Source organism: Micromesistius poutassou (genome assembly GCF_964030765.1).
Source record: "Micromesistius poutassou genome assembly, chromosome: 4".
Classification (NCBI taxonomy): Eukaryota; Metazoa; Chordata; class Actinopteri; order Gadiformes; family Gadidae; genus Micromesistius; species Micromesistius poutassou.
Genome location: NC_140274.1, coordinates 19,409,953 through 19,425,379, shown reverse-complemented (window position 1 = coordinate 19,425,379; position 15,427 = coordinate 19,409,953). Strand labels below are relative to the sequence as shown.

Genomic DNA, 15,427 nt, shown 5'->3' with positions numbered 1-15,427 from the left:
TACAGCTGTGGAAACCACTGGTTTAGAAGGAGAAAAAAGCAAATATAAGACAACATGAACAATATTTTATTAATTGTATACTATTAATGCATTGTTAAATATGCTGTAGGTTAGATTCAAGAGCTACAATTTGTGCGTGATTTGTTAAGAAATGCCATAACCGTCCATTAGCTCTTAGCAGTGGTGTAGCCAGAAATGTCCACATGGGTGGGCATAGAAAAAAACTGGCGGGCAAAGCCAATTTGATTTAAAATAAGATAGGCCTAGATTAGATGCACCATACAAACACTAATCAAAGGCATGTTATATTTATGACATAAAGGTGGAATTTATTAAAGGCATTTGATCACAGCTGACAAATTACGCTGAAACATTTTAAACTTGCGCAAAACTGCATGAACCCATGCATCGGCGCGTCACATTTATTGAACACTTCAACGCTTCCGGTCACAGCTGACAATAAACATTTTAAACATGCACAAAACTGCATGAACGTAGCTTTGGTGTGCATCACATCAAATTGAAACAGATTGGCCATATAAGACAAGCCTACTGCAAAGATGAAAACTTATCACACACACGCAGAGAGAGAGAGAGAGAGAGACCTCCTCGACTGACAGACAGGCCTAATGTATAATGGCTATATTTCTTTATTTCTTATATTTGTATAGTGGGAGGGCTCTCACAGAAACGTTCAGGAGGTGGGGGCTGAGGAGCTGCCGGTTGTTCGCGATTTGACTGTTTTTTTGAGCTCTCAGCGGAGTGCTGAGTGTGGAGTGCGCCTTTTTTTAAATGGTGAATGTAAACGAAGGAAAGCCCTCTGATTGGATGGGCAAGACTGACAATTGTCAGTCAGAGGCTATGCCTCTGGCTTTTAGTGGGTAATAGCGTGAATATCTGTTCCTAGTTGACCACAAAGGCCTCTGTATGAGACCATTACGATTCTAGAATGATCCTGGCTCATTTTCTGACCAATCAGGGCATCTCTCTCCTGATTGGCTAGAGGAATTCATCTTGCCTGTCTATCACATTATCTTTACAACTCTTAAATCTGACCGACTACACCTTTTAAGGGGAAATCATAAACATAAAGTTATTTGGGACTAGTTGCAAATAATATAAGTATAAAATTACCTATCCTACACAGATATGTAGGATTCACATTAAGTATCATTCATATCAATATATTTGTTAAGTTATTAAAAAGTAATAACTATAACTTCTTACAGCAGAACTGATTTCTACACATCTGTCTTATTTTAGATAACCTCAGACCATAAATGATAGGGTTAAAGATTGGTTGAATGGTGAGAAAGTACAGTGATAAAACTATGCGCAATATCCTGGGAACATCGGTCATATTGAATCTACTCTGAAATATTTCAAAACAACACCCAAAAGAGAAATTGAACAGGGAGGCGATGTGGGGGGTGCAGGTACTGACTGCTTTCTGTCTGGTCTCTTTAGAACCAACGACACAAACCATGAGGATCTTGGTGTAGGAGAACAGGATGAGGATCATTGGAACAAAAACAGTCAGAAATGTTCCAAAAGCTCCATAGATATTGTTTACTGTGGTATCGAAACACGCAAGTCTGGTCACATAGTAGTTTTGACAGTATAGCCGATCCATAACTTTCCCACAGAGTTTTAAATGGAGATTCAGACAAAGGGTTATTAGGAACTTGATAAAAGAGTACAGCCATATGAGAGCGATCAACAGAGCCACCTTGTTAGAGGTCAGCCGAGCCTTATAATGCAGAGGACAGCAGATAGCAAGGTACCTATCATAGGACATCACAGCCAGGTTACAAAACTCAACAGTGACATACGTGTACAAGCAGTAGATCTGTAGGAAACACATGGATCTAGATATTGTGTGAGTGTCAGAGGTGATCTGCAGCAGGAGGAATGGAAATAGACCAGCGCTACCATACAATTGATTAACCAACAGGCTACACAGAAACACATACATAGGCTCATGTAGGCTCCTCTTCATACAAATAGTTACAATGAGCAAAGTATTCGCAACCACAATCACAATGTACAGAAACAGAACAATCACAAAATAGAAGTACTTCAGATAGCCCATGTCCAGGTAGGCAGTCAGTATGAAATATGGAAACTGGCTTGAATTGACCATGATAACTTTCGCTCTCAGAAGTTCTTCACAGGATTGGTATTTGTTCCTGTTGTAGGACTATTATCGTGTTGTCTTTTAGAAGAATGTCCCTACATTATTCACTTCAAACTAAAAATAAGTCACATATCTGATAATGTCACTCATCTTGGACATCAGAAGACACTTTTCATCAGAACATTTAGTGTGATCCCCACACCTGACCGCTACACACTTACCACTCCCTCTCTGAGCCTAGAACATGACCTCACATCTTTAAAATGGTTTCAAATGACAGAGGGAAGACGTAGCAGACATTGTGGCCTCTGCTTTAACCTGGACCTCCAGTCAGACTGAGCTAAGGCTCTCCTCTGCTCCTATAAAGCTTCTCTCAGCACCAGAAACCATGGGAGCAGGACTTCTGACATCATCAACGAAGGACCAACTGGAACCTGCTACATCTTCCACGTACACATTAGTGGCTTGTTGTGATAAAACAGTATGACCTACATCTGACACATGGGGAATATCAACGATGAATTATTGCACTTTTTGATCATTGTTTTCCTAAATTCTTAACTACTTTCCTAACAATTATATTAATTACCTCTGATAGTAATAAAAAATATTTCTTATTGTAAATAATGACTTCATATTGAACATATAAAGATATACATTATTTGTAAATGTCCTTCTCTTCTAGATGTGCTCTTGGAGGAAACAATGAAGGCATTCCCCAGGGCTCTGTCTTTGGAACCCTCCTCTTCATCGTTTACAGCCCCCACCTCTCTGTAGGACCCTCCTCTTCCTCGTTTACAGCCCCCACCTCTCTGTAGGACCCTCCTCTTCCTCGTTTACAGCCCCCACCTCTCTGTAGGACCCTCCTCTTCCTCGTTTATAGCCCCCACCTCTCTGTGGAACCCTCCTCTTCCTCGTTTACAGCCCCCACCTCCAGGGCCGGACTGGGAAGATCATTCAGGCCGGGAAATATAATGCGAAAATTACGGAATTACAGGCCGCCAGAGTTGACGCGTCAGAGTTGATTAGTTATCAAACTATTGCGCCGCCACAACTACAAGCACTGGCCTGGCCTGCTTCTAAGTTCAGTGGCCTGACTGCGAAAAAAAAAAAATAATAATAACTTTTTTTTAAAAATTATTATTATTTTTTAATCTGCGGCTTGCGGGCCATTTAGCAGGCCAGGCCAGCAGGAAAACTCCCGGTGCTCCCGGTGGCCAGTCCGGGCCTGCCCACCTCTCTGTGGAACCCTCCTCTTCCTCGTTTCCAGCCTCCTACTCTGGGAGGCCATCACCAAATCTGCATTCTATTAAACACATCTCCAGATTGACTCAAGTAGTTCTTATGTACTGTATGAAGTAGTTAATATGTACTATATGAAGTACTTATTATGTACTATATGAAGTACTTATTATGTAGAATATTAAGTAGTTAATATGTACTATATGAAGTAGTTAATATAAACTATATTAAGTAGTTATTGTGTACTATATGAAGTACTTATTACGTACCATATGAAGTACTTAATATATAGTATAATATATAGTACTTAATATATTAATATATACTATGTGATTTAGTTATTAGGTACTTTATGAAATAGTTGTTATAAAATATATGAAGTAGTTATAATGAATTGTATGAAGCAGGTATTATAAACTATACCAAGTAGTTATGTTGTACTATATGAAGTAGCCATATGTATTAAATTAAGTTTCATTTATTTGGTTATTTGGTAATATATGAGGTAGTTAATATGCACTATATGAAGTAGTTAATATGTACTTCATGAAGTAGGTATTATGTACTGATGAAGTAGTTAATATTAATAGTTACAATAAACTATATGAAGTAGTTATTATGTCCCATATGAAGTAGTTAAAAATAACAAAATGAAGTCTATATACATACTACTTTAATACTATATGAGTGGTACGAGACTTTACTTTGTCCCATTTTCCTGAGCTCGTTCAGCGAACAAATATCAAGGCAGAAGAACATTACGTAACAAGGGTGGAAAGACAAACCCATTAAAGCTCTGTTTGTATATTTATCATGAAATAAGTAAAATTAAGAATTGATGATGAGACTTATAGTTAAATACAGCTATGTTAAATATCTGTTAGTAGTAATAGCTGTAATAAAAAAGTTAATAAAGAAGTTATGCACCAATGTGCACGTTTAAAAGATGTAGCAGGTTCAATTTGGTCCTTTGTTGATGATTTCAGAAGTCCTGCTCCCATGGTTACTGGTGTTGAGATAAGCTTTATAGGAGCAGAAGAGAGCCTTAGCTCAGTTTTACGGACTGGAGGTCCTGATTAAAACAGAGGCCACAATGTCTGCTACGTCTTCCCTCTGTCATTTGAAACCGTTTTAGAGATGTGAGGTCATGTTCTAGGCTCAGAGTTGGAGTGGTAAGTGTGTGGTGGTCAGGTGTGGGGATCACACTAAATGTTCTGATGGAAAGTGTCTTCTGATGTCCAAGATGAGACGTTATCAGATATGAGTTTCTTATTTTCACTTTGAAGTAATTTATGTAGGAACATTCTTATGAAAGACAACACGATAATAGTCCTAAAACAGGAACAAAGACCAATCTCCTGTGATGAACTTCTCTTTTGGGTGTTGTTTTGAAATATTTCAGAGTAGATTCAATATGGCAGATGTTCCCAGGATATTGCGCATAGTTTTATCACTGTACTTTCTCACCATCCAACCAATCTTAAACCCTATCATTTATGGACTGAGGTTATCTAAAATAAGACAGATGTGTAGAAATCAGTTCTGCTGTAAGAAGTTATAGTTATAACTCTTTAATAACTTAACACATATATTTATATGAATGATACTTAATGTGAATCCTACATATCTGTGTAGGATAGGTAATTTTATACTTTCATTATTTGCAACTAGTCACACGTAACTTTGTCTATGATTTCCCCTTAAGGTGTAGTGGGTCAGATTTAAGAGTTGTAAAGAGAATATGATAGACAGGCAAGATGGATTCCTCTAGCCAATCAGTAGAGAGATGCCCTGATTGGTCAGAAATGAGCCAGGATCATTCTAGAATCGTAATGGTCTCATACAGATGCCTTTGTGGTCAACAAGAAACAGATATTCTCCCTTTCCGCCCACTAATGGATGGTAATGGCATTTTTTAAACAAATCACACTCAAATTGTAGCTTCAATCTGAACTACAACATATTTAACCATGCATTAATAAAATGAATACAATATTGTTCATGTTGTCTTATATTTGCCCTTTTCTCCTAGTAAACCAATGGTTTTCACAGCTGTAGACACAAGTCAAGGTCTGAAGGTCTGAAGTATTATTAGCATTAGCATAGGTTTGGGGTAATGGTTAACTTTAGGGTTAGTTGGTTAGGGTGAATATAATGATGTAAAACAATGTATTAATGAATGCCTTAGTTAACATCAACACCACTGACTCAGTTGACATGTAATTTCAACTCCTTTTCTTTGGGACTTCATGAGGAGTGTAAGCAGGACAGAACAACTCCCTCATAGGTGAGCAGAGGTGTGGATCCATATCTCCAATGAGACGGACACAGGCTGAAACTACACATCCACAGCCTTACGTGAGAAAGTTCACATACCCAACAGCCAATATGACCAGAAGCTGAGACCTTTGTGCATGCATTCAACAGAAAAAACACATTTAATTCATATTCTTTCAATCAACTTTCAAAATATGTTTTATTGAACCGTTATACTATCAACCTTAATTCAGCAACATAGGCAGGGAATGGGACTTTAATGGTAAATAGTAAATGGACTGCATCTATATAGCGCTTTTATCCAAAGCATTTTACAATATTGCCTGACATTCACCCATTCATGCACACATTCACACACCGACGGAGTCAACCATGCAAGGCAACAGCCAGCTTGTCTGGAGCAGTTAAAGGGGTAGTTCAGTATTTTGGACATCAGGTCTCATTTCTAAGTGAGCCAGTGTGTTATTTATCATTGGAGACTGTTTTCAACACTTTTCATTCAGTCCTTCTAGTTGCAGAAATCGCTGGTGCTAGGCTAGCGCAACTCAAGGGGAACTGCTAGCCTTCCAATAAAAACTGATTTACCCACTCCCGAGGCAAACCAATTATAATGCCAGACTATCGATGTAAATGTCTGTGTTGATAGAATAGTGTTAGAAATAAACTTACCCTTGCATCGCATTGCATTTAGTTTATAATCCCTGTAGTTGGAAGCTACGGAAGCAGCGGACTGATATTACCTGGAGTGCGCTTCTCTGTTTACCTTCTGCCGTAGTGAATTGGTTGCTACACCAGAGCAAAGTGAAATTCTGCTGCTGAGAAAAGTAGTCCCCCAAAATGTAATGTGATCATTGCGATACAAGGATAGGTTTATTTCTAATATTATTCTATCAACACAGACATTTACCTCGATAGTCGGGCATTATAATTGGTTTGCATTGGGTGTACTTTGGAGTGGGTAAAACTGTTTTTATTGGCAGGCTAGCAGTTCCCCTCGAGTTGTGCTAGCCTAGCACCAGCGATTTCTGCAACTAGAAGGACTGAATGAAAAGTGTTGAAAACGGTCTCCAATGATAAATAACACACTGGCTCACTTGGAAATGACCCAATGTCCAAAATCCTGAACTACCCCTTTAAGGTTAGGCGTCTTGCTAAGGGACACCTCGACACTCAGCTAGGAGGAGCCGGGGATCGAAATAGCAACCTTGCGGTAACCAGCCAGCCCACTCTACCTCCTGAGCTACTGCCGAACTTTATCTAAACAAAGAGACATTTAAAAAGATCATCAGAATGATACATGGCTTTGTAAAGGGACAGGCTAGCTTATGTGTATCATATTAAGTAATGCCTGATCTAACCCTAGCCCTGAACATTACCCTGCTATGGTACCCTGACTTGACTATTAACCCTTACTCTACTAAACTTATCCCCGTTCAAAAAAACCCTACTTACCCCAACCCTACTGACCGTGAACCCCCTCAAGGAAGGTGTCTTAACCAGAGGGCTAGGGTGTCATATAATGTGGCCTGTGAAGCACTTTGAGACTGAAACTGTGATCAAGGGCAATATTTAGGAAATTTACTTAACCTTACTTCAGGAATTTTAAAAGGTCACACTTACAATCCTTATCTTAGGGAACAATAAAGAATAATCTCCTTTGCTTTACTTCTTGCAGACAAAAACATATCTACACATCTGTCTTATTTTAGATAACCTCAGTCCATAAATGATGGGGTTAAAGAGTGGTTGGATAGTGAGAAAGTACAGTGATAAAACTATGCGCAATATCCTGGGAACACCGGTCATATTGAATCTACTCTGAAATATTTCAAAACAACACCCAAAAGAGAAATTGATCAGGGAGGCGATGTGGGGGCTGCAGGTACTGACTGCTTTCTGTCTGGTATCTTTAGAACCAATGACACAAACCCTGAGGATCTTGGTGTAGGAGAACAGGATGGGGATCAATGGAACAAAAACGGTCAGAAATATCGCAAAAAATCCGTAGATATTGTTAACTGTGGTATCAAAACACGCCAGTTTGGTTACATAGTAGTTTTGACAGTACAGCCGGTCCATAACTTTCCCACAGAGTTTTAAACGGAGATTCAGACAAAGAGTTATTAGGAACTTGATAAAAGAGTACAGCCATATGAGAGCGATCAACAGAGCCACCTTGTTAGAGGTCAGCCGAGCCTTATAATGCAGAGGACAGCAGATAGCAAGGTACCTATCATAGGACATCACAGCCAGGTTACAAAACTCAACAGTTGCATAGGTGTACAAGCAGTAGATCTGTAGGAAACACATGGATCTAGATATCGTGTGAGTGTCAGAGGTGATCTGCAGCAGGAGGAATGGAAATAGACCAGCACTACCATACAGTTGATTAACCAACAGGCTACACAGAAACACATACATAGGCTCATGTAGGCTCCTCTTCATACAAATAGTTACAATGAGCAAAGCATTCGCAACCACAATCACAATGTACAGCAACAAAACAATCACAAAGTAGACATACTTCAGATAGCCCATGTCCAGGTAGGCAGTCAGTATGAAATATGGAAACTGGCTTGAATTGACCATGATAACTTTCAATCTCAGAAGAAGTTCATCACAGGAGATTGGTCTTTCTTCCGGTTTAAGGACTATTGTTCGTCTGGTCGTCATTGAGAAGAATGTCCCTACATTATTCACTCAACTAAAAAGAAGACTCATATCTGATAACGTCTCTCATCTTGGACATCAGAAAACACTTTCCATCAGAACATTTAGTGTGATCCCCACACCTGACCGCCACACACTTACCACTCCTTCTCTGAGCCTAGAACATGACCTCACATCTTTAAAACGGTTTCAAATGACAGAGGGAAGACGTAGCAGACATTGTGGCCTCTGCTTTAACCTGGACCTCCAGTCCGTTAGACTGAGCGAAGGCTCTCCTCTGCTCCTATAAAGCTTCTCTCAACCCCAGAAACCATGGGAGCAGGACCTCTGACATCATCAACAAAGGACCAAATGGAACCAGTTACATCTTTTACACATTCACATTGGTGCATAACTACTTTATTATTTTTTTAATACAACTATTACTATTAAAAATTACAATTAATACTATTAATATTTAACACAGCTGTATTTAACTATAAGTCTTATCATCAATTCTTAATTTTACTTATTTCATGATAAATATAGCTACAAACAGAGCTTTAATGGGTTTGTCTTTCCACCCTTGTTACGTAATGTTCTTCTGTCTTGATATTTGTTCGCTGAACAAGCTCAGGAAAATGGGACAATGTAAAGTCTCGTACCACTTATATAGTATTAAAGTAGTATGTATATAGACTTAATTTAGTTATTTTTATCTTATGGGATATAATAACTAATTCATATAGTTTATTGTAACTATTAACATAGTACATATTAACTACTTCATCAGTACATAATAACTACTTCATGAAGAACATATTAACTACTTCATATAGTGCATATTAACTACTTCATATATTAAATAACCAAATAAATTAAACTTAATTTAATACATATGGCTACTTCATATAGTACAACATAACTACTTGGTATAGTTTATAATAACTGCTTCATACAATTCATTATAACTACTTTATATATTTTATAACAACTATTTCATAAAGTACCTAATAACTAATTCACATACTATATATTAAGTACTTCATATGGTACATAATAACTACTTCATATAGTACACAATAACTACTTAATATAGTTTACTACTTCAGTCAATCTGGAGATGTGATGATGATGATCAAAAAGTGCAATAATTCATCGTTGATGTTCCCCAGCTGTCAGATGTAGGTCATACTGTTTTATCACAACAAGCCACTAATGTGTACATGTAGAAGATGTAGCAGGTTCCAGTTGGTCCTTTGTTGATGATGTCAGAAGTCCTGCTCCCATGGTTTCTGGGGTTGAGAGAAGCTTTATAGGAGCAGAGGAGAGCCTTAGCTCAGTCTTACGGACTGGAGGTCCAGGTTAAAGCAGAGGCCACAATGTCTGCTATGTCTTCCCTCTGTCATTTGAAACCATTTTAAAGATGTGAGGTCATGTTCTAGGCTCAGAGAGGGAGTGGTAAGTGTGTGGTGGTAAGGTGTGGGGATCACACTAAATGTTCTGATGGAAAGTGTCTTCTGATGTACAAGATGAGAGACTCAGATATGAGTCTTATTTTTAGTTTGAAGTAAATAATGTGGGGACATTCTTCTAAAAGACAACACGATAACAGTCCTAAAACAGGAAAAAAAAATCTGCTGTGATGAATTTGTGACGAGAGAGAGTTATCATGGTCAATTCAAGCCAGTTTCCATATTTCATACTGACTGCCTACCTGGACATGGGCTATCTGAAGTACTTCTATTTTGTGATTGTTTTGTTGCTGTACATTGTGATTGTGGTTGCGAATGCTTTGCTCATTGTAACTATTTGTATGAAGAGGAGCCTACATGAGCCTATGTATGTGTTTCTGTGTAGCCTGTTGGTTAATCAACTGTATGGTAGTGCTGGTCTATTTCCATTCCTCCTGCTGCAGATCACCTCTGACACTCACACGATATCTAGATCCATGTGTTTCCTACAGATCTACTGCTTGTACACCTATGGATCTGTGGAGTTTTGTAACCTGGCTGTGATGTCCTATGATAGGTACCTTGCTATCTGCTGTCCTCTGCATTATAAGGCTCGGCTGACCTCTAACAAGGTGGCTCTGTTGATCGCTCTCATATGGCTGTACTCTTTTATCAAGTTCCTAGTAACCCTTTGTCTGAATCTTCGTTTAACGCTGTGTGGGAACGTCATAAACAGGCTGTACTGTCATAACTACTATGTGGTCAAACTGGCGTGTACTGAAACAAGCCTTAATAACATCTATGGGTTCATCTCCGGAACCCTGACTGTCCTGGTTCCCCTCATCCCCATCCTGTTCTCCTACGCCAAGATCCTCAGAGTTTGTCTCTCCAGTTCCAAAGAGACCAGACAGAAAGCAGTCAGTACCTGCAGCCCCCACATCGCCTCCTTGCTTAACTTCACCTTTGGCTGTTGTTTTGAGACACTGCAAAGTAGATTTGATACAACTGGTGTTCCCAATCTTCTGCGTGTATTTTTATCCTTGTACTTTCTGATCGGCCAGCCACTATTTAACCCATTTATGTACGGATTTAGAATGTCAGAAATCAGAAATGTTAAAGTGTTTTCTCTTCTTAAATCATGTATGTTTAAAATGTATTAATAAATTAGGTGAATGCTTACATATCAGCATAATAATACCATAACATACCATCTTCTTAACACAGAGATCCAACTACCAACAACTTCTCCCAATACTGATGTCTAAGTGAACGTATGCCCAATGCACCAAACTCAGGGATCAGTAGTCGTTCACTAAGTGATTAGTAGTAGTTCACTAAGTGGTTAATAGCAGTTCACTAAGTGATCAGACGTAGTTCCCTGAGTGGTTTGCAGTAGTTCACTAGTAGAGATTGGTAGAAGTTAACTAAGCGATAGTTCACTACGTGAACTACTACCACCGCTTCCCTTTTCCAGATGGGAGATGTATGTACGGTCAGGGCGCTGTAGGGGGGATATGCAAATAAGGGAGGATGGTGCAGATGTGGGGTCTTACTAGCCGCTCGAAGCACTTCATGACGATGGGGGTCAGTGCTACGTGGTGGTCATGTAGGCAGGTGATGGAAGGTTTCTTGGGTACGGGGACAATAGTCGTCTATTTGAGGCAGGACGGACTGCAGACTTGAATATGGAGATAAAAACCTCTGAGGACACCGCCTGGAACGCCACCTGGCCCTAACTCCCAGCCACTAGCCACAGTGGCTGTGCATCCGTGCGCATCCATTCTGCTATCGGCTAGTAAGGGCTTTCTAGATATGTCAACAGGGTAATCTGCGGTGAGTGTTTACATGCAAAAACACAACGTTTATACTGTTTTGCCACACTACTTGAGTTAAACGAGCACGCTGGTGTCTCGCAAGGAACCAACTCGTGTTACATAGGTCTTTGAATGGTGTCTGAATGTGTTTAGAGGCCCCAAAAGCGGATAAAGAGCTTGCCCCCATAGGTTAGCTTTATAGCTATTCCGTAGCGCCGGCAGCCAGTGCAGATCTCTGGCTTGGTCTAATGAATTTTCTTCTGGTTTTTTACTTCCCTCAACATGGGGTGAACCTCAGGAAAACGATAATAGGGTTAAAAATCGCCGGAGTTCTCCTTTAAGCAGCAATTTAAGATAATTTAAACGACACAGAAGAAAACAACGGGTTTATGTATGCACGTCCACATTTGAATCCAGATAGGTACTAAAGGTACTAACCCTCTGCCTGATAATATCAAACTGCTTTGAAAACATCTCTGCCTCCAGACTCTACGGGGTCTTCTCCCGACGGGCGGGCTGGTCTCCTAGTGGGCAGAGGCCGTAAAAGATGGAGCCTCTCTATGTGATGGTCCCTGTTGACCACGTCAGAGGTCCTGCTCCCATGGTTTCTCGTGTTGAGAGAAGCTTTATAGGAGAGGAGAGGAAAGGAGAGCCTTAGCTCAGTTTAACGGACTGGAGGTCCTGGTTAAAGCAGAGGCCACAATGTCTGCTACATTTTCCCTCTGTCATTTGAAACTGTTTTAAAGATTTGAGGTCATGTTCTAGGCTCAGAGAGGGAGTGGTAAGTGTGTGGCGGTCAGGTGTGGGGATCACACTAAATGTTTGCTTTGAAGTAATTTATGTAGGGACATTGTCTAAAAGACAACATGATAATAGTCCTAAAACAGGAATGAAGGTTCAACAATCTCCTGTGATGAACTTCTTCTGAGAGTGAAAGTTATCATGATCAATTCAAGCCAGTTTCCGTATTTCATACTGACTGCCTACCTGGACATGGGCTATCTGAAGTACTTCTATTTTGCGATTGTTTTGTTGCTGTACATTGTGATTGTGGTTGCGAATGCTTTTCTCATTGTAACTATTTGTATGAAGAGGAGCCTACATGAGCCTATGTATGTGCTTTTGTGTAGCCTGTTGGTTAATCAATTGTATGGTAGCGCTGGTATATTTCCATTCCTCCTGCTGCAGATCACCTCTGACACTCACACGATATCTAGATCCATGTGTTTCCTACAGATCTACTGCTTGTACACCTATGTATCTGTGGAGTTTTGTAACCTGGCTGTGATGTCCTATGATAGGTACCTTGCTATCTGCTGTCCTCTGCATTATAAGGCTCGACTGACCTCTAACAAGGTGGCTCTGTTGATCACTCTCATATGGCTGTACTCTTTTATCAAGTTCTTAATAACCCTTTGTCTGAATCTTCGTTTAACGCTGTGTGGGAATGTCATAAACAGGCTGTCCTGTCATAACTACTATGTGGTCAAACTGGCGTGTACTGAAACAAGCCTTAATAACATCTATGGGTTAATCTCCGGAACAATGACTATCCTGGTTCCCCTCATCCCCATCCTGTTCTCCTACACCAAGATCCTCAGGGTTTGTCTCTCCAGTTCCAAAGAGACCAGACAGAAAGCAGTCAGTACCTGCAGCCCCCACATCGCCTCCTTGCTTAACTTCACCTTTGGCTGTTGTTTTGAGACACTGCAAAGTAGATTTAATACAACTGGTGTTCTAAATCTTCTGCGTGTATTTTTATCCTTGTACTTTCTGATCGGCCAGCCACTATTTAACCCAATTATGTACGGATTTAGAATGTCAGAAATCAGAAATGTTAAAGTGTTTTCTCTCATTAAATCGTGTATATTTAAAATGTATTAATAAATAAGGTGAATGCTTAGATATCATCATAATCATTAAAGGTGTCATGTTTATTTTTTACCAACTTCTTAACACAGAGATCCAACTACCAACAACTTCTCCCAATACTGATGTCTAAGTGAACGTATGCCCAATGCACCAAACTCAGGGATCAGAAGTCGTTCACTAAGTGATTAGTAGTAGTTCACTAAGTGGTTAATAGCAGTTCACTAAGTGATCAGACGTATTTCCCTAAGCAGTTTGTAGTAGTTCACTAGTAGAGATTGGTAGAAGATAACTAAGTGATAATTCACTATGTGAACTACTACCACCGCTTCCCTTTTCCAGATGGGAGATGTGTGTATGGTCAGGGCGCTGTTGGGGGGTATGCAAATACGGTGTTAGCCGTATTTGCACCAGGATGGTGCAGATGTGGGGTCTTACTAGCCGCTTGAAGCACTTCATGACGATGGGGGTCAGTGCAACGTGGCGGTCATGTAGGCAGGGGATGGAAGGTTTCTTGGGTACAGGGACAATAGTTGTCTGTTTGAGGCAGGACGGACTGCAGACTGTTTCAGGGAAAGGTTGAATATGGAGATAAAAACCTCTGAGGACACCGCCTGGAACGCAACCTGGCCCTAACTACTTCAGAGGATTTAGTCTTTATTAAACTCTCCTCCATAGTGAGGGACAGAGGGCAGTCATCCTGGTCCTCAGCCCACCTTACAGTAGGGAGAGTGTAGAAGCTATGAGCTGGCCTGGGAGACAGGCAGCAGGCTAGGTCTCTACTTTAGCTCCCTTTATATTTGCTGATGGACGGCATTCCACACCACATGGTCTGGGGTTGGAGCGGTGGTAGTTAGACTCTCTCAGTTTGTCTCTGTAGGCTCTTTTGGCGTCTCTCATGGCCTTCTGTAGGTCAAATCTGATCTTCCTCAAATCCCCCTTAACCCAGGGCTAAAGGCAGAGGAGTCTGAGCTTATCCATTACATCTCCATTAACCCAGGGCTAAGAGCAGAGGACTGGGCTTTGAGATCATCCCTTAAATCTCCATTAACCCAGGGCTAAGGGCAGAGGACTGGGCTTTGAGCTCATCCCTTAAATCCAGCTTAACCCAGGGCTAAAGACGGAGGAATCTGAGCTCTTCGCTTACATCCCCCTTAACCCAGGGCTAAAGACAGAGGACTCTGAGCTCATCCCTTACAACCCCCTTAAGCCAGGGCTAAAGTCAGAGGACTCTGAGCTCATCCCTTACAACCCCCTTAAGCCAGGCCTAAGGGCAGAGGACTCTGAGCCCATCCCTTACATCCCCCTTAACCCAGGGCTAAGGGCAGAGGGCTCTGAGCTCATCATCTAAATACAAAAAATACATCTTGATTGTTTCAGAGCAGTGTTAATTTTGTCACCTATTTTTATTTAGTCTTAGTCTTAGTCTTGTGCCAAATGTCCTTGTTAGTTTTAGTCATATTTAGTCATTCACATATCTTTTTTTGTTAGTCAAGTTTTAGTCGACTAAAAGTCTCGTCATTTTAGTCTAGTTATAGTCAAAAGAGAACTCAAGGTATCTTAGTCAACGATTATTTCTGAAAACCATTTCAGTCAAATAGGCCTAGTGTTTCACACATCTCAAATATTGGTTAAATGTCATAATTACCTGACAAAATACACTTGTTGAATGAATTTTGATGAATGCAACTTTGTTAAACGTGTCTGTTTTTCGAATTTAAGAGACACATTCACAAATGATGAACTTGTTCTGAACTACAAGCCGTGCATTGCACACATTCCACACGCGTCACACGTGAAACACAGCACGCGCACGCTCACGTGTATGGAGGTAGATTTGTGTCTTTATTATGCAATCAAACAGAATAGGTTTGAGAGCAAAACTTTCCACACTGCAATCAAAAAATAGATTTGAGAGCAAAACTATCGACACTGCAATCAAAAAATGTTTTATTGCAAGTAAAATAAATGTGATTAAAAATGTA

The 15,427-nt window shown here is 40.2% G+C and overlaps 4 protein-coding genes across 4 annotated transcripts; 2 read left to right on the top strand and 2 right to left on the bottom strand.

Annotated features, from left to right (window-relative positions):
* Positions 1-1,213: 1,213 nt before the first annotated feature.
* LOC311342094 (olfactory receptor 11A1-like) lies at positions 1,214-2,143 on the bottom strand (the record flags this gene model as incomplete). The annotated part of the gene is made up of 1 exon (XM_084466927.1): positions 1,214-2,143. The coding sequence occupies one exon, from the start codon at positions 2,141-2,143 to the stop codon at positions 1,214-1,216; it is 930 nt and encodes a 309-aa protein (XP_084323053.1).
* A 5,175-nt stretch (positions 2,144-7,318) lies between these two features.
* On the bottom strand, positions 7,319-8,245 carry LOC311342095 (olfactory receptor 11A1-like; the record flags this gene model as incomplete). The annotated part of the gene is made up of 1 exon (XM_084466928.1): positions 7,319-8,245. The coding sequence occupies one exon, from the start codon at positions 8,243-8,245 to the stop codon at positions 7,319-7,321; it is 927 nt and encodes a 308-aa protein (XP_084323054.1).
* A 1,732-nt stretch (positions 8,246-9,977) lies between these two features.
* Positions 9,978-12,101, top strand: LOC311341586 (olfactory receptor 2G6-like; the record flags this gene model as incomplete). The annotated part of the gene is made up of 2 exons (XM_084466406.1): positions 9,978-10,871; positions 12,060-12,101. The coding sequence occupies 2 exons, from the start codon at positions 9,978-9,980 to the stop codon at positions 12,099-12,101; spliced, it is 936 nt and encodes a 311-aa protein (XP_084322532.1).
* Positions 12,102-12,515: 414 nt separating this feature from the next.
* On the top strand, positions 12,516-14,793 carry LOC311341584 (olfactory receptor 10A6-like; the record flags this gene model as incomplete). The annotated part of the gene is made up of 2 exons (XM_084466405.1): positions 12,516-13,409; positions 14,614-14,793. 2 exons carry the CDS (start codon positions 12,516-12,518, stop codon positions 14,791-14,793), a joined length of 1,074 nt encoding a protein of 357 aa, XP_084322531.1.
* Between the last annotated feature and the right edge of the window lie 634 nt (positions 14,794-15,427).